Here is a 17,679-nt window from a genome sequence, read left to right as displayed (position 1 = left end):
TCAATGCAGTATCTCACATTGTTATATGCATAAACCTTTAAACTCTTTTAAAAATATCAACTCTCTGGTGTTCTCTTCTTGGAATTTGCTATTATCCTTTTATAATCTAGGAGAATTTTGTAATTTCCATATTTGGAATATCCTACCGCTCCTTTGTTTCGAGTTGTAGGAGTTTTTCGTTTGTATTGGGCGGAGTATCCCTTATGCTCCTTTGTTTAATCTCATTGCTTATTTAAAAAAAAAAGGAAAAAAAAATATTAAAGACAAATAATATGAAAACACTTTGCCTGTTGGAGTACGATTTTCCTTACTTGACCATTCTAAAACATCTAGTCCTCAATTATGTTAGCAGAAAAACTCCAATCAAATCAATATATACATGCATGTTATACTCCTATTCAACCGTAAATTGGAATATCTATCAGTTTAACTTCTCCTTTCTTATAAGTCAATAAAAAATTTAAAGATACATTTTTCTTCACATATGCTCGGCCCCGCCAAAATATATCAACCTTAGAACAAAAATTAAAAATTAAGTATGATAAATCTTTAGTATACTGATCTCTTATTGACTTGACTAGTAGTAGTAAGTACCTTGTAATTAATTATTTTCTTGGTAATTGTTCATTTTTAATTAAGAGTAATTGCCCTTTGCTTATTATGATGAACCAAATCTAAGCCATCCTCGCAAACCACACAAAGCTTTAAAAGTCACCAGAAAAGGTGGCTGATCCTTCGGTGGCATACCCCTTATCAGGTAGCATATAATCCCTTCAAATTAACTCCATAACTTCCCTCTCATTTCACACTTCATTCTCTTCCAAGTTTTCAACTCTTCTAGGGTTTTTGTTCCTGCTTTTCAAAACTTTCAACCATCTCTTTGAAACCATCTTCCACTTTTCCACCTTGTTTTATAGTCTTGTTTTACAATATGGAAGAGACAAATGATGTTGAAAAAGTTGATGAAGTTATATTACCAGGGTTTAGGTTTCATCCAACAGATGAAGAGCTAGTTGGTTTTTACCTAAAGAGAAAAGTTCAACAAAGGCCTCTATCTATTGAGCTCATCAAGCAGCTTGATATCTATAAATATGATCCATGGGATCTTCCAAGTAAGACAATATATATCTCTATAAGCACTTTTTCCAAACTCAACTTAGCTTAATTACTTATGTACAATTTATGATTTTATGTATGCAGAATTTGCTAGTACAGGAGAGAAAGAGTGGTATTTCTACTGTCCAAGAGACAGAAAATACAGAAACAGTGCAAGGCCAAATAGGGTAACTGGAGCTGGATTCTGGAAAGCTACAGGTACTGATAGACCTATCTATTCCTCTGAAGGTTCTAAGTGCATTGGTTTGAAGAAATCATTAGTCTTTTACAAAGGTAGAGCTGCTAAAGGACTCAAAACGGATTGGATGATGCATGAGTTTAGGTTACCTTCTCTCGTAGATCCGCTTTCATCGAAGAAGTACTTCGACAAAACCATTCCCGCTAATGTGAGTAAAAATATTTTAACCTTTTTCTTAGCAAAGTTATCATTTTCAAGCGATAGTACTCATGATTTGATATTATTGATAGGGGGCGTATAAAACAGTCTGTCGCATTGGGTTTAAAATGTAATCCAATTAAATTGTAACTAAATAGAGTTCGTCAAATATTTGTCACCGTTAAATCATGCTTACATAAGGTCTGTTTATTTTATCATGGTTAAACTGCATTAATTTATATAAAGCCTGTAAAAATTTGAAACGGCTCTGACTATGAAGGTTCGCAGAAAAAAATTGACACATACAAAGTCAACATTAGTTGCATGACAGCCTCTAAAAACTTGATACGGCTCGGACTATGAAGGTTCGCGGTCAAAAATGACACATGCAAAATCAACATTAGTTGCATGATACTCCATTTGTCTTACTATAATGTCTCTTTAACTTGTGTTTTAATTAACATGCAGGAATCTTGGGCTATATGCAGAATATTCAAGAAAACAAATTCTACAACTCAAAGAGCTTTATCTCACTCTTGGGTTTCTCCTCTTTCTGAAACAAGAGCCTCTATGCTAACCAAAAATCAAGAAATCAACCAATTTTGTTCAGACAACATGTCACAAACAAAGAAAGAAACCTTAGCAAACAACTTCATCACTAACAACAATGGTAATAGCCAACAAAACTTTGATGTTGATGTTGATGTTGATCTTACCTCTTATAAATCCATAATTAATCATCACTTACCCAATATTTCAAATGAATATCTTAACACAAACTTGATATTCTCGCCATCTCAACTACAAACATGTGACAACACTTCCAAATCTACAATGGATGATGTTTCATCAATGTTGTTGAACATGTCATCATCATCATCCTCAATGCTTGGTGACTTTAGCAAGACAAGTGATGAGGTTACAACTACAAATTTCAACTATGGCTTGCAAGAGCAATTTAGTGACTACTCAATGCAATTGCAAAGTACATTTGATAACCAATATGATAATAATGCATTGGTAAAGGCTCCTTATTACAATGAACAAGAATTGATGCATTTCAATATTGGTGATGCATGGAAGTCAAATTTGCTTTGGGATACTTCATTTTGTCCTTGTGATGTTCCCTCTAGTTATTATTCTACAACAACCAAGTGTTACACTTAATTAGTCCTTTTTTATTTTAACATATTAGGATTTAGAAGCACTTGGTTTTTTTTAGTTAGCTTCTATGGTAGGAAGTGAGTACTAGTGATTTGACTATTTTAACTTCTATTTGTGTTCAATTTTAAATTAGCATGTAGAATTTGTATTTTAATTTTTTATTTGATGTTAGAGTACTTTGAAAGTTTTTGTAACTGAGGAAATATGTGAACTCAAATGTCAATGGAATAGAAATTTGACTTAAATGAAAGAGTTTGAAAATGAGCCTCGAGTTGATTGTCACTTTATTATATAAAAAATATCGTATAAATTATATAATATTTCACTTAAGGACTTCTAATCATATTGTGCCTAAATATTTTTATTGTTATAAACATGATAACACATCTTCTTTATGTTTTACATTAACTAAAAAGGATCCAAAACGATTTGAATATCTTAACTTAAATTTGCAATGCATATGATTATACAGTAAACTCAAAATTGTATATCAATAGTGATATTCAAAGTCCATAACTAGATTCAAAACTATTTTCTCATCCTTCACTCCTAAGAAAGGATGTTTTGTCTCATATAAAGTCAACAACAAAGATAAAGAGGTTGGTTATGCTACTGTTGATAAGATTTCTATTCTTATATTTGGAGGTGATTTACTTGTTGAAGGTTTAAAATATAATTTATTTAGTACTAGTCAAATGTGTGACAAAGGTAATGCAATAGTGTTTGATTTTAAATTTGAAAACAAACAAACTTTGTTTACTAGTCAAAGAAGTGAAAATAGTTATATTGTCAATTTAAATAAACTATACATAATGTATGGTGTCTTCTTATTAAGACGTTGTTAAGAAATAAGTGAATAACACATATTCATATGGATCACTTAAATAACTCTGATAGGGAGTATCTTTGCGATATTTGTCAAAGGGAATTAAAGCTCCATTCCTTTATTCTTTATCTCTTTTATTTATTTTGTTTATTATTTGTCGGCTTCTTCTTTTACCTACTACTTAAAATTTGAATTAAAAATTTGTTTTTTCATTATGCTTTCGAAAAAATTTAGAGTCACAATTTAAACTCATATGTATAGACTAGTTGTTTCAAGTTGCATTCATAACCAAACTCTCATCTTTCAAAGGTGAATGGTATTCTTATTGAAAAGATAAAGTAAAATTCTTTATTGAAGAGATAAATTATTTCGGATATTGTTTAAAATAGTCCTTTTGTCCCTCTAATTATGTAGCAGTGGACAAATTTAGGAATCTATGAACCAAAGAGAATAAAGAAAAGGTGAAACACGGTTAGAAAGAAAAAACCATCACCACTACCTTTTAAGCCAATTTTTTTAGTATCAAATTGTAATACTGTTAAAGAAATGTGAGACACCCTTTAAGTTACACATGATGGCACTATATAGGTACAAAGTGCAAGAATGAACACATTAATCCATGAATATGAATTATTTAGAATGAAAAATAATGAAAATATCCAAGACATACAAATTTTTTTAAAAAAAAAAAGAGAAATACTAGCAACACTCTCTTTTCAACACTCTCTCTAACACTCACTTTCTTATTGGTTGAAACATATATGGGTCCTACCACTTTATGTGGGATCCATTTCCAAAGTGAGGGACCCACACATGTTTCAACCAATAAGAAAGTGAGTGTTGGAGAGAGTGTTGAAAAGAGAGTGTTGCTAGCACTCCTAAAAAAAATCATAAGGTAGAACAAATAACCACCAAACTTTAAAAAAAGATAAGAAATATCATCTTTCATTCTGACATGCTTTTAATGCGGCTAAAAGATTCATATAAAGTCAAAATATCCGCATAATCAAAAGAAATCTGAAATATACAAAAGTCCAAAAAAACAATCAGAAACAACTTAGAGCATCTCCAATCATGAACTCATTTTTTAGCTTTTTGTGGGCCATATTAAGCCACGTCAGCTTGAAACAACTCAATTAATTTTTCACTTCAATGGTGCAACTCAAGAACTCATATTAGGTCCCACAACTTTATTTTATAAATTAACATATTATTCATATTATGTTCATATTGGGTCCCTCAATGGCTAGTTTGTATTTTAAAATATAAAAAAAAGTGAATGAACTGTTGCTTCTCTTTATTCCGTTGGCCAGCTAGAGCACCTTGAGAACATAAAGTTTGATGCCACCTGAAAAACGGCAGTGAAGAACCTCCCATTGGAGGTGCTCTTACATAACATGGGATGAGGACAACATTTACCCATCCTATGAAACTAACAAGAGGAAGAAGTGAACCTATGTCCCATAGGAAACCACAAAGAAAATGAGGTAAACAACTTTAAAACTTAACTTACATATAATGATGTTTATTATATCTACTAAGAATTATATAATGGATTAAATAAATTAGGAAATAGAACTTTTTAAATAGAAACAAACTTTATCTAAGTAAAGACTCTCTTTCTACTCTTTTTGAAAGGAAAAAAATTTAAAAACTAGTAAGTGTGAAGAATGCAAAATCTTAAAACTAAAATTGAATACTTGCATAACACTACATCGTCTTAGACAATCAAAGAGAAACTTACAATAAAGTCGATATAGACTATCAACAAAAAACTAATGCTAAATTGTTTAAAAAATTATAATCGTCAAAATATGACATCTAATCATATTACACCCAAATGTTTTTAATGTGGTAAACGTGGTCACACTTATTCTTTTTGTTATATGGGAAAATATCACGAAACAAATGTCACGAGGAAATGAATTTCAAAAGACAACATGTTTTACACTAAATCTAAAGGACACAAAATGATTGGAATACGAAAGGTCAAGACTTAAATTTGTGATTCCCGTCTCAAACTAAAAATGTTATCTCAACAATAATTGTTCAAAATATATGATGGAAGACAAAAAACACTTTTTCATATTTCACTCCTAAGAATGGAGGTTATGTCTCTTATGGTGACAACAACAAAGATTAAATTGTTGTTTCTAGTATTGTTGGTAAGAGTTTTAATCCTACCTTTGAAGATGTCTTACTTGTTAAAGGTTTAAAATGCAATTAACTTGGTATTAGTGAAATGTGTAACAAAGGTAATGAAGTATTGTTCTTCTATATATAAAGGTCATAAAATCATTTAAAAAATGGACTTTTTTTCTAATCAAAGAATTGGAAATATTTATCTTGTCAATTTGAATAATATATCTTCAAATGAGGCATGTTGTCTTCTTAGAAAAGAGTATAAATTATGGCTATGGCACAAGAGAATATCTCATATTCACATTTCAATTAAGGAGTCGACAATCCTCTTTAATGCAAAGTTCACTCTATCACAGAATACGAGTTGGCTCTTGTCTTTACTAGGGAGACAGACCTCTTTTAACATGTGATACTATCAACTATTAATATGTTCACAATTTAATGTTTTCTGCCCCCATCTCGACAGCCAACATGATGTCGGCAATGAAATCTTAATATGCATCCTTGTTATTGATAGTGAAGAATTCAAAATGTATGGATACCTCAATCTCCAAGCCAACTTCATTCTCTAAAGTTATACTGGCCCCACTTCCTCGTTCCTCGACTACTAGATGCCCCGTTTGTGAGCATGATTCAGGTGCGGTTCGTTGAACAAAAGACTCCAAACACAAGAGAGATAATAAATTGTTTAGTGCATAAATCATGATTAATTTAAAAAAAATCTTTTTCCTTTGAAAAAATTTATGTTTGTTCAGAGATAAAACAACGGAAAAACAAAAAGAGTGGATTAGAGAGGAAAGAAAAATAAATCAACAAATATAAAAGAGATAGAGATAGAAATATTGCATAAAAAATTATAGAGGTTCGGCTTGCTACTTGGCCTAACCATCTCCTAAAGAATTTCTTCTTGAGAATTCCACTGTAATAATAATATCTGCAGTTTTTATGGATATGCCCACAACCTTATTACAAAGATGAGAGATTTTACATAGGATGATCCTATAAATCAAACAGAGATTTTGACAACTAATCTCTGGAACCAAACTGAGATTTTACCAGGACAATCTCACGAATCAAAGATATCAAACAAGAGAATTTCACTCTTGATGAATAACACTTAAGCACGAACACTAGTACAACCAAAAACTTTGAATATTTTTTCACTCACAAGGCTTTAAGGAAACTTTAGTGAAAGAATATAAGAGGAGGGAAGAGAGAAAATAAGAAAAGGATTGTACAAATATGAATTTTGGTGTGGTCTGAAATGAGGTGAATCCTCATTTATTTAGAAAAATATAGCTCAAAAAAATAACCCATCAGCTTTTTAATGCTCATTGTCGACTATGAGGTAGCTCTAATCAATTAAATAGTTTAAATATGGCAAGTTTTCAAATTCGTCATCACTTATCAATTAGAAGCTCTTTTAATCGATTAGAAGGCGTTACAAAAGAGATAATCGATTAACCCTAATGTGATAATTGATTATTCAGTGTAAATTACACTTCTGGAAATTATTCAAGCTAGTAACCAACTAGTTACTTGCATAAAACATTTTCTGGTGATTTTATTAAAGTAGAGAGCCTTCAAAATATTTTCATGTGTGAGACTTGCCTTAGTATCTTAAGACATGCTCTTATGCTTTTACAATACATTGACCACTCAAACACAAGACCAAACGAATTTTCACACTTTCTCTCTTTCACAACCTAGAAGCTTCAAGATCTCTTGTTAGACTCATCATGGTTTCAACACTTCACTTTAGTACTTAACTTCTTTTATCTGATGGTACTTGATATGAATTTTTTATTCATGCATGCTTGGTTCAATATTCCTAATTTAGTTTTTATTAAAAAAAAATTTTAAAAAGATATTTGATAAAAATATCTGCGAGTTAATTAAATGAAGATAAATGATCAATTACGCAATCCGTTTTTTTTTTTTCACATGATCTTTTATGATGCCTTTAAAGAACATCCTCTCATAAAGGAGACACTTCCTCCCCATAAATGAGTCTTTTCTTTTTCTTTCTATTAATCATTATTTCATTAATACATTTATAAGACATTATATAAAATAACACATTTCATTGGATATTATGTAAAATAAATTACTTTTTTTTACCCTCTGTCTCTAACTTTTTGTGCATCACCTTTATTCTTAATATATAACAATTTATTCAATATTCTTAAGTAATTAATTAATATAGTGTTTCTATAATTTTGGTATTGTATATAATTTTTTTTTTAAAAAAACTAAAAACTATATTAACAAAACAAAACAACCCTTCAAGCACAAGATGTATTAGAAGAGTTGCCCAAAAAAGATACAACCATACAAATCACACAAAGACATCCAAAATCCCAACCTAGCCACCAGTGTCTATGATGCACTGAAGCGGATTAACCCTTCAAACCTGATACTTAACCCTAAAAGAAGACATGTGAGTCTTTAGCCACCAGAATGCATAGATTTTAACCTTCTCACACATGGTCATCAAAGAAAGGCTTTTATTCTGAAAAACGCGTTGGTTCCTCGTTTTTCAAATGAACCAAACAGTTGTTACCCAAATAATATGTTAAGCCTCAATACATTCTTTTCTCCAACCACCTAAAGACACAAATTGGTCATAATGAGGCTTACAATTTCGTTGAAAAACCGACTCAATCCCTAACCACCCAGACAAAAACAACCATAAATTACTATAATATTCACAACGAAAAAACATATGATCTCGAGTCTCGTTTAAACTGCATAAAAATGGCCAAATTTGCTCGACTGCGCTGATAATATGTCTTCGCATCAAGTTGTCTTTCGTCAAAAGTCTATTGCGAAATAACTGCCAAACTAAGAGATTAACCTTCAATGGCACCGCTTTCATCCACTAAACCTAAGATTCACAAACAAGATGATCATCCAGGCTCTTTGTCCAGAAATGATATGCGTTGCTCACACTATTACAATTTGAATCATGAAGTCTCCATCCCCACGGATCATCCACATTAACCTGCAAAACCATAGAACTCAAAAGAACAATACACTCCCCCACCATCTCTTCCTCCCACGTAAGCAACCTCATACGCTATCTCCACGCGGCTCCATTCACCCTCACCCTAAGGAATACATATCTACTACTTTCTTATTACAGATAACTCGAAAAGCCTACTAAAACAATTCATCAGCGTCCTTCCTTCCAACCAAGGATCCTTTCAAAACAGTGATTCTACTTCCATTATCCACAACACGCTCAATATTATTGAGCAACCACCCTCTATCGTCCATACCAACCCCTTGTCTAATCCTAATCATTGTCTGCCACCACACAGACCCTCCATCACTCTCATACCTCAACCTCCCTCCTTCCTCTCCATAACGCTGAGCTAAAACCCTACACCAAAGGTTTCACCTCTCCTCCAACATCCTCCAACACCATTTCCCCAATAAAACCACATTAAGCTCTCTCAACCTTCTCACACCCAACCCTCCATTCTCCTTACTCAAGCAAATAAAATCTCAATCAATCCACGCCATACTCCTCATATCCTCCCTACCTCCCCAAAAGAAAGCATTAAACAAAAATTCAATAGTAGAAATGGTACATGCGGGGGCCTTGAAGAAAAAAAGGAAGTAAACCCAAATAGAGGACAGAACAGACTTTATCAAAATCAAACGACCACCTAACGAAAGATTTCGCCTTTTCCACCCAGATAACCTCTTCCTAATAGATTCCACCACCGGGTTGCAGAAACTAAGTTTCCGCGAATCACGCCTAATGGGCAGCCCTAAATAAACAAACGAAAGACATTTTGTCTTACAATTTAACACCAAAGATGCCTCTTTTAACCAAGAATTAGAAATATTAACTCCCACCAACATACTCTTATGAAAGTTCACTTTTAACCCCGAAATGGATTCAAACAACAACAAAACCGCTTTTAGAACTCTAACATTCGACCAACTCTTAGACCTCCATCAAAAGGGTGTCATCTACAAATTGAAGATACGTAAAAGGTTCTCTTTCACCATTGTCCACTTTAAACCCATAGTATAACCCTTGCTGAACCAAAGATTTCATTATAACATCAAAACCTTCAACCGCAAGCAGAAAAAGAAAGGGTGATAAAGGGTCACCCTATCGTAAACCTCTCTCCAACCTAAACTCATCAGATGGGTTTCCATTAACTAAAATAGATGTCATAGATGTTGAGACTCATTCATGGATCCAATTCACACATACCGCAGGGAAATGCATTCTAGCCATCACCCTTGACAGGTAATATTCAAATCAACTGAATCAAAAGCTTTCTTAAAATCCACTTTAAATAACAATAGTTCCTTCTTGTTTTGCCTAGCATCACCAACCACCCCGTTAGCTATAAGAATGTCATATAAAATTTGTCTACCACTTATAAAATCAACCCTCCAATAAACTTTCATAATCTATTAGCCAACACCTTAGCTAGCACTTTATAAAAACATCCCACTGGAGATATATGACGAAAATCCGCAACCATCTAAGGACTAGCTATCTTCGGTATCGAAGTAATAAACGTACTATTAATACCTTTAGTGAGCTTTCCATTGCGATGAAACCTCACCATAAATCTCAATAGATCATCCTTCATGATATTTTTAAACACTAAGTTATCCATCACCTGTCGATTTCCTGTCACCATCCTAAAATGAGACTGAAAATGTTGGAAAACAACCTCCCTATCCCGGTTGAAAATGTTGTATATAGTTTCTTTATCTCATTCTGTCTACCCCTAACCACTACTATTCAACTAACACATTTAATTATTTTTTAAATATAACAAAATATTAATTCACTTTATTAGATTTTATATTAAATTGTTTTTCTAATTTGTTTTACCATATTTCTCTAATATTAATAATATATTAAATCTTAATGTTCAATTTAAATGTGTGTTCGTTTTATTTCTTTAGGGAAAAAGTTTAAAACAAGTAAACTATCATACCTTATTATTACTTAGAGATTTAAAATTTCGTTTTCATCAATAGATCAAACTCTATAAATTTATAGAAATATCTTACAAAAATATTTTAAACTATTCGTTAAATAATAATAATAATAATAATAATAATAATAATAATAATAATAATAATAATAATAATATATTTTGATAGTGTTGGCCCGAACATTGTATGGGTAGACGACTAGTTCTTTCAATATAACTAAAAGTTTTTTATTCATTTTTTTTAATTCAGTTTCAAATTGGAATATTAAATTTTTAAAGAAGAGTTTTTCCAGTCTATTATGAAAAAAAAGATGTGCAACTTAGTCAATGTGATTTACCTATTGCATTGTACTAGAGCTTTTTTGGGTTATTATTTATACTATCTCTTTTATAACTAGAAGTACTTTACCATTTTTAAATAAATATTTAAGAAAATGTAGTGTGTTTGAGTAAGTTACATGTTATGATTTATTCTTTTTCTTTGAAATGACATGTATTTAGTTATAATTGTTGTTTAATTAGTAGAAAAGTTAAACCCAATCTCTTTATCATGCCAACCCTAATTGTCCTATCGCTTAGATCATGTAATAATTTGATTGATTTAAATAAAACGTACGTGAAAAGTTTAGTGTTTAGTGTGATATAAAAAATTAAAATGTTATCTTGTGCTTTACGAAATAGAAAATTTGAACATAATAAATATAATAATGATATAATACTGAAAGACAAACAAAATTAAGTGATTGCTAAGAAAGAAAATGATCTTAAAGGCGCTGCAAATTGCTATTGTCTGATACACTGATTTCAGTGTAACTCAACCAGACTTATACATAATATATATGCTATACTATGGCTACCATGAAAGACTTAAAACCTTGGCCACCCTCTTCCTTTACCAATGAGTGGGTTTACGACGTTTTCCTCAGTTTTCGAGGAGAGGATACTCGAAAAGGTTTTACCGGAAACCTTTATAACGCTCTTTGTAGAAAAGGAATCAACACTTTCATAGATGACCAAGGGCTTAGGAAAGGAGAAGAAATCACACTAGCTCTTAGCATGGCAATTCAACAATCAAGAATTGCAATTGTGATTTTTTCAAAAAACTATGCATCATCCACTTTCTGTTTGGAAGAGCTTACAAAGATTATGGAGTGCATCAAACATAAGGGCAGGTTGGTTTGGCCGGTTTTTTATCAAGTTGACCCTTCTGATGTGCGCCATCAGACAGGGAGCTATGCAAAAGCACTGGCCAACCATGACAGAAAAAAATCCACTGACAAGGCAAAGGTCAAACAGTGGAGGTTAGCTTTGCGAGAAGCGGGTAATGTGGTAGGTTCGCATTTCAAAGACGGGTGTGTGCCTTACTATCACTCTTTTCTACTCATCAAATTTCTTTATTGTAGAAATTTACTTTATATCTTTGCCTTGTTATCACATAATATCTTCATGTGTTGCTCGTAGGAATTTTCATTTCATCTAGCATTCGCTTAAGTCAAATTCTTTCACAAATATCTTGTATCATAGCTCTGAATTTTGCTTTTGCGCTACTCCTAGATACAATACCTTTCACTTTAGACTTAAATTTGGCAATTGACAGGTACGAATATAAGTTCATTGAGAAGATCATTCAAGAGGTCTCTGAAAAGATTAACCGTAAACCATTACATGTTGCTAAATACCCTGTTGGGTTAGAGTCTCGGGTGCAAAAAGTGAACTCGCTTCTAGAGATTGAATCAAAAGAGGGGATTCACATGGTGGGAGTTTACGGAATGGGTGGAATGGGTAAAACAACACTTGCATGTGCTGTATACAATTACATTGCAGATCAATTTGATAGTCTTTGTTTTCTTGGTGATATTAGAGAAAATTCAGTGAAGCGTGGGTTGGTACAACTACAGGAGATGCTTCTTCTTGAATTAGCTGGGGAGAAAGATGTTAAGTTGTGCAGTTTAAATAAAGGAATTTCTATCATCAAAAGTAGGCTTCGTGGGAAAAAAACTCTATTGATTTTGGATGATGTTGACAGTTTGGAGCAACTAAATGCACTTGCGGGTGGACTTGATTGGTTTGGTTCTGGCAGCAGAGTTATTATCACAACAAGAGATAAGCATCTACTAGATGTTTATGGTGTTGAAAAACTCTACGAAGTAGAAGGATTGAATCGTCAAGAAGCCCTTCAGTTGTTTGGTTGGAATGCTTTCAAAACTCAGGAAATTGATCCAAGATATGTGGACATTTCAAAGAGAGTAGTACTTTATACTAAGGGCCTTCCATTGGCTGTAGAAATAATAGGCTCTGACTTGTATGGTAAAACAAAATTGGAGTGGAAATCTGCTTTAGATACTTACGAAAAAATTCCTCATGAAAATATTCAAGAAATCTTACGAGTAAGCTACGATGGCTTAAAAGAATTTGAGAAGGAAGTATTTTTAGACATCGCTTGCTTCTTCAAAGGAGGCAAATTAAGTGATGTCATGAACATACTATCTAGTGGTCGTGGCTTTGACCCTCACTATGCTATTCAGGTGTTGATTGATAAGAGTCTGGTAAAAGTTGATGATTATCGTGTCAGGATGCATGACATGATTGAAGATATGGGCAGAGAAATTGTGAGGCTGGAAGCACCCTCAAAGCCGGGTGAACGCAGTAGATTATGGTTCTCCGAAGATATTCTTCATGTCTTCAAAGAGAACAAGGTAAATGAAGGATCCTTAATTTTGTTTATTTTCTGTGAGAAAGGCTACATGATTCTTAACCCTCTATTCTAATAAGAGACTCTCAACTATGACAATATTTTTGTATGCTAAGATTGTATGCTTTCTAGTCTAGAGGTTTATCTTATTTAATGCTTTTTCATTTGAAGGGATCTGATAAAACTGAGATCATTATGCTACACCTACTCAAAGATAAAAAAGTACAATGGGATGGAAATGCATTGAAGAAGATGGAAAACCTTAAAGTATTGGTGATAGAAAAAGCTCACTTTTCCAGAGGACCTAATCATCTCCCAAAAAGTTTAAGAGTGCTAAAATGGTGTGATTATCCTGAACCATCATTGCCGGTTCACTTTGATCCGAAGAAACTTGTCATACTTGACTTGTCTTTGAGTTCTATTACTTTTGAAAATCAAGTGATCATGGTGAGTATAGACAGTTCCTAACTATGTTGATATTTATTTGGTATTGAATACTAAGACTAGCTTTAAAATTCATTTAGTTATTGATAAACGGTTATTGTAATTTCTATGTATTTTTCAGAAATTCAAATCTTTAAGGGAAATGAAGTTAAGTGGATGCCAATCATTAAAGCAAGTACCTGACATGTCAGGAGCTCCGAATTTGAAGAAACTGCATCTCGATTCCTGCAAGAATTTAATTCAAGTTCATGATTCCGTCGGGTTCCTTCAAAAACTTGAAGATTTGAATCTTAATCGTTGCACCAGTCTCAGTGTTCTTCCTCAAGGCATCAACTTACCCTCTCTTAAAACCATGTCCCTTAGGAATTGTACAAGTATCAAGATTTTTCCAGAAACTTTAGGTAAGATGGTCAACATAACATATCTTGGTCTAAGTGATACCGGCATAAGTGAATTGCCCTACTCCATTGGACTTCTTGTGGGGCTTGCAAACCTTTCTATAGATAGATGCAACAAGCTACTTGAATTACCAAATAGTATTTTTATGTTGCCAAAACTGAAGACTTTGGAGGTTTATAGTTGTAAGAGGCTTGCACGAATTAAGAAGGGCAAAGATCAACGGCGGGAAACAACGTCTTCAGATATGACAAGTGTTGTTGACTTCAGCTTTTGCCATCTAACAGAAGAATTTCTCGTTACACTTCTTCCTTGCTTTCACCATGTCACAAATTTATCCCTTGATTACAGCAGTATCACAATCCTTCCGTCATGCATCAATGCATGTCACTCTTTGAAGGAACTTACTTTGAATAACTGTACAGAACTCCGAGAAATCAAAGGCCTGCCACCAAACATAAAACATCTTAGTGCAATAAATTGTACATCATTGACTTCCAAATCCAAGGAAATGTTACTGAATCAGGTATCATATCTTTAATTTCATCAATAAATTCTCTCTTAAAAAATAAAATTAATTGTATTTGATAGTGCCAACAGGTTTAATTCAAATTTTTTAACTGTACTTGATTGGCAGATACTACACATTTCCGGGGCCAAATATATCTGTTTTCCAGGATCAACTATCCCAAGTTGGTTCCATCGATATAGAATGGAACCGTCCCTGTCCTTCAGGTTCCGAAACAAATTGCCACAGATGGCTCTTAGTACTATGGTAGTTTCAGGTGGTTGTTTTTTTTCGAAACAGCGTCTTAAGTATGACTTCGACCTGATCATTAATGGCAGTCAACGGCTCACAAACTTTCTCCGTGTTAGGTGGTCTAAAGCAAATGCATTTGATACAAATTTAAATCATATAATTCTGCTGGAACTGCGGCTCAAAGCTAGCCTTGATATAACTGGAAAACTATTTATTAAGAATGGATGGAACCATGCTGAGATTTCATTAACAAATAAAGGTGAATATATGAAATGGATGAGACTTCATGTATGGGAACAAAAATCAAACATGGCAGATGTTCAAACTATAAATCCTATCCTGATGTTGCAACAGAAGGAAAAGAAAATTGCCACACAAGGAGATAGATGAGTGAATACGAGCTCGTGAACATTGATAGTGTTTTATAGTGTGTAAATATACCATTAAAAGATTAATGAATGTGTGATTTCCTCTGTTTTCTATTTCAAATTTTCTTGCATTTGTTTATGTTAAGAAATGTCGTTAGGTCTAATTCAACCCTACAAAACCAACTGGTAAGGTGAGAATCGCCTTCACTTATAAAGACATGTTCAAACCATATATTGTCCGATGTGGGACTCTTAACACACCCTCACGCTTAGGACTAGATAACTGGAGCGTGGAAATAAATGGTAGGTGGCCCGATAGCAGAAACCTGATAGCATATGGTCCACCAAATCTTAAACAGGACTCCTGATAGCATAGGGTTGGTTAGACCTAACTCAATCCTACAAATATGGCTTGTGGGGTGAGGATTGTCTCCACTTATAGAGACATGTTTAAGCCATATATTGTCTGAAGCAATGTAGTCAAGATCAAGTACTGGGTCTTAAGATCTTACGATCTTACGTGCTAAAGTTGCCTTTTAGTGCTACGATCTGAGAAAAAACGTTTTCTTACACTTTATGGTATGGTCAAGATCGAGTGTTGGGTCTTAAGATCCTACGATCTTGCGTGTTGAAGTTGCCTTTTATATGACTATCATGATATGGGAATACATAATATCTTAGATGATTAGACTTGTTTGTTATATTTATGTTTTTTGAGCTACTTATTTTGAACAAAGTCTTATAAACTTGCTAAATTATAGAATGATGATTATGAATTATTAATTAAATTGGTTGAATTTTGTGATTTATATGTTATTTTGTCCATCTATTATACTTATCGTGTTTTTGTGTGTGCATATATATGTCAAATTACCATTTTGCCCTTCAGTAAGATCTTAATTGCCATGCTATGATTCTAGTTTTACAATCTTTCACAAATTGTCCGATCCTACTTAACATCTCGTGCTTGACTACCTTAGTCCAAAGTGAGACTCTTAGGCTATGTTTTGGAGTTTGGAGGGGAAGAAAGGGGAGGGCTTCGAAAAATACGAAGATTTTAGTTTGGAGGGTTTTGGAGGGTTTGGTTTTCTTCGTAACATCAAAAAACCCCTAATTTGAAGGAACTCAAAATTTGTATTAAATGAGGGTTTTGGAGGGTTTGGTTTTCTTCGTAACATCAAAAAACCCCTAATTTGAAGGAACTCAAAATTTGTATTAAATGAGGGTTATGGAGGGTTTGGTTTTCTTCATAACATCAAAAAATCCCTAATTTGAAGAAACTCAAAATTTATATTAAAGGAGGGTTTTAGAGGGGTTTAGAGGGCTTAGACAAAATGTTCAAATATAATTTTTGTTATAGTATTTCAAAAAGTAAAAATACATTATTGATAAACATTATTTTATCATTCTAAACAAAATCTTTTATTAAAAAAATGTTAAAAATTTCTCTATATTTTTAAAAAAATCAATTTTCGAAACCCTCCCTTTCAAACTTCCAAACATAGTCTTAAGGGTTTATAAGAGTTTTTATACTTGTTCAGAAAAAACAAGTGCCCTTTTACTTATCTATAACTTCAATAAATGTTTCTGTCTAAAAATATATTCATGATCATGTGTATCAAGTTTTGGATAACATTTTTAGGCTTGTTATCTAGCAATGAACAAGTAACCATTGAATTGGATAGAGGTACTAGTACTACACTACTGATAGGATGCAATATAACTCTCTATCAACTACACTAGTTGTTTTCATATCCCTGTAAATCTCTACTCTTAGGTCAAAATTAAGAACAGCTTATAACAATTGCCCTGTCTTTATGGAGCAAATTAAACTAATATAATTGAAGAATTTCGGTGACATTGAAACAATATGGAGACTGGTGAGATGTAAAAGGGGAAAAGGTAACTAACCTGCGGCGGCGGCGGCAGTGAGAATGCAGGCGGTGGCAAGAATATTGAAAGAACTCGGTTGAAGAGTGTAGCATATAGAGAACCTTCTCTTCTTCTTCGTTGGATTTGGAGGATACACTAATCATATTTATTGCCCATGTACCACTCGCAAAAATATAATTTAATAGCTGAATTTAAATTATAAACTAGACCGCCGCGAGTTACGTTGATGTGCATGAGGTATATCTTCGTACGAGTAATATTTTAATTGTTCCGAGTAACATTTTAGTTAAAAACTAGTAATAATATCATAATCCATAAATAATATATGCATTATTTGTACGCATCTATCTATTAATTATGAGTAATTATTAATTGTGAATAATGAGTATACTATTTTTGAGTAATATTTACACCATTATGAATAATATCAAATTTTAACTATTTTGAGTAATATATTCATTGTTCCGAGTAATATTTATACTATTTTGAGTAATCTGTATATTATTTTGAATAATAAATAAAATAT

General features: G+C 32.7%; 2 protein-coding genes and 1 long non-coding RNA gene across 3 annotated transcripts; 2 read left to right on the top strand and 1 right to left on the bottom strand.

Annotated features, from left to right (window-relative positions):
- The first annotated feature begins 832 nt into the window (after window positions 1-832).
- Window positions 833-2,659, top strand: LOC131643104 (protein FEZ-like). The gene is made up of 3 exons (XM_058913252.1): window positions 833-1,112; window positions 1,201-1,502; window positions 1,961-2,659. Exons 1-3 carry the CDS (start codon window positions 932-934, stop codon window positions 2,657-2,659), a joined length of 1,182 nt encoding a protein of 393 aa, XP_058769235.1. The 5' UTR covers window positions 833-931.
- A 1,727-nt stretch (window positions 2,660-4,386) lies between these two features.
- LOC131643114 (uncharacterized) lies at window positions 4,387-17,309 on the bottom strand. Its single transcript, XR_009296135.1, has 3 exons — window positions 17,172-17,309; window positions 13,916-14,577; window positions 4,387-6,283 (listed from the first exon to the last, which is right to left on the bottom strand). It is a non-coding gene; the product is annotated as an uncharacterized LOC131643114 (long non-coding RNA).
- LOC131643113 (disease resistance protein Roq1-like) lies at window positions 11,450-15,669 on the top strand. Its single transcript, XM_058913264.1, has 5 exons — window positions 11,450-11,952; window positions 12,198-13,296; window positions 13,464-13,739; window positions 13,858-14,658; window positions 14,770-15,669. The coding sequence occupies exons 1-5, from the start codon at window positions 11,450-11,452 to the stop codon at window positions 15,280-15,282; spliced, it is 3,192 nt and encodes a 1,063-aa protein (XP_058769247.1). The 3' UTR covers window positions 15,283-15,669.
- Window positions 17,310-17,679: the final 370 nt, after the last annotated feature.

This window comes from Vicia villosa, unplaced genomic scaffold, assembly GCF_029867415.1.
Source record: "Vicia villosa cultivar HV-30 ecotype Madison, WI unplaced genomic scaffold, Vvil1.0 scaffold7, whole genome shotgun sequence".
Classification (NCBI taxonomy): domain Eukaryota; kingdom Viridiplantae; phylum Streptophyta; class Magnoliopsida; order Fabales; family Fabaceae; genus Vicia; species Vicia villosa.
This window is presented reverse-complemented; position numbering and strand designations above follow the sequence as displayed.

Excerpts from the sequence above, each read along its gene's own strand:
- LOC131643113 (XM_058913264.1), top strand. The coding sequence starts at position 11,450 with ATGGCTACCATGAAAGACTTAAAACCTTGGCCACCCTCTTCCTTTACC. Across the intron at positions 11,953-12,197 it reads GGTTCGCATTTCAAAGACGG|GTACGAATATAAGTTCATTG; the intron begins GTGTGTGCCTTA and ends GGCAATTGACAG. Across the intron at positions 13,297-13,463 it reads ATGTCTTCAAAGAGAACAAG|GGATCTGATAAAACTGAGAT; the intron begins GTAAATGAAGGA and ends TTTCATTTGAAG.
- LOC131643104 (XM_058913252.1), top strand. The coding sequence starts at position 932 with ATGGAAGAGACAAATGATGTTGAAAAAGTTGATGAAGTTATATTACCA. Across the intron at positions 1,113-1,200 it reads TGATCCATGGGATCTTCCAA|AATTTGCTAGTACAGGAGAG; the intron begins GTAAGACAATAT and ends TTATGTATGCAG. Across the intron at positions 1,503-1,960 it reads ACAAAACCATTCCCGCTAAT|GAATCTTGGGCTATATGCAG; the intron begins GTGAGTAAAAAT and ends ATTAACATGCAG.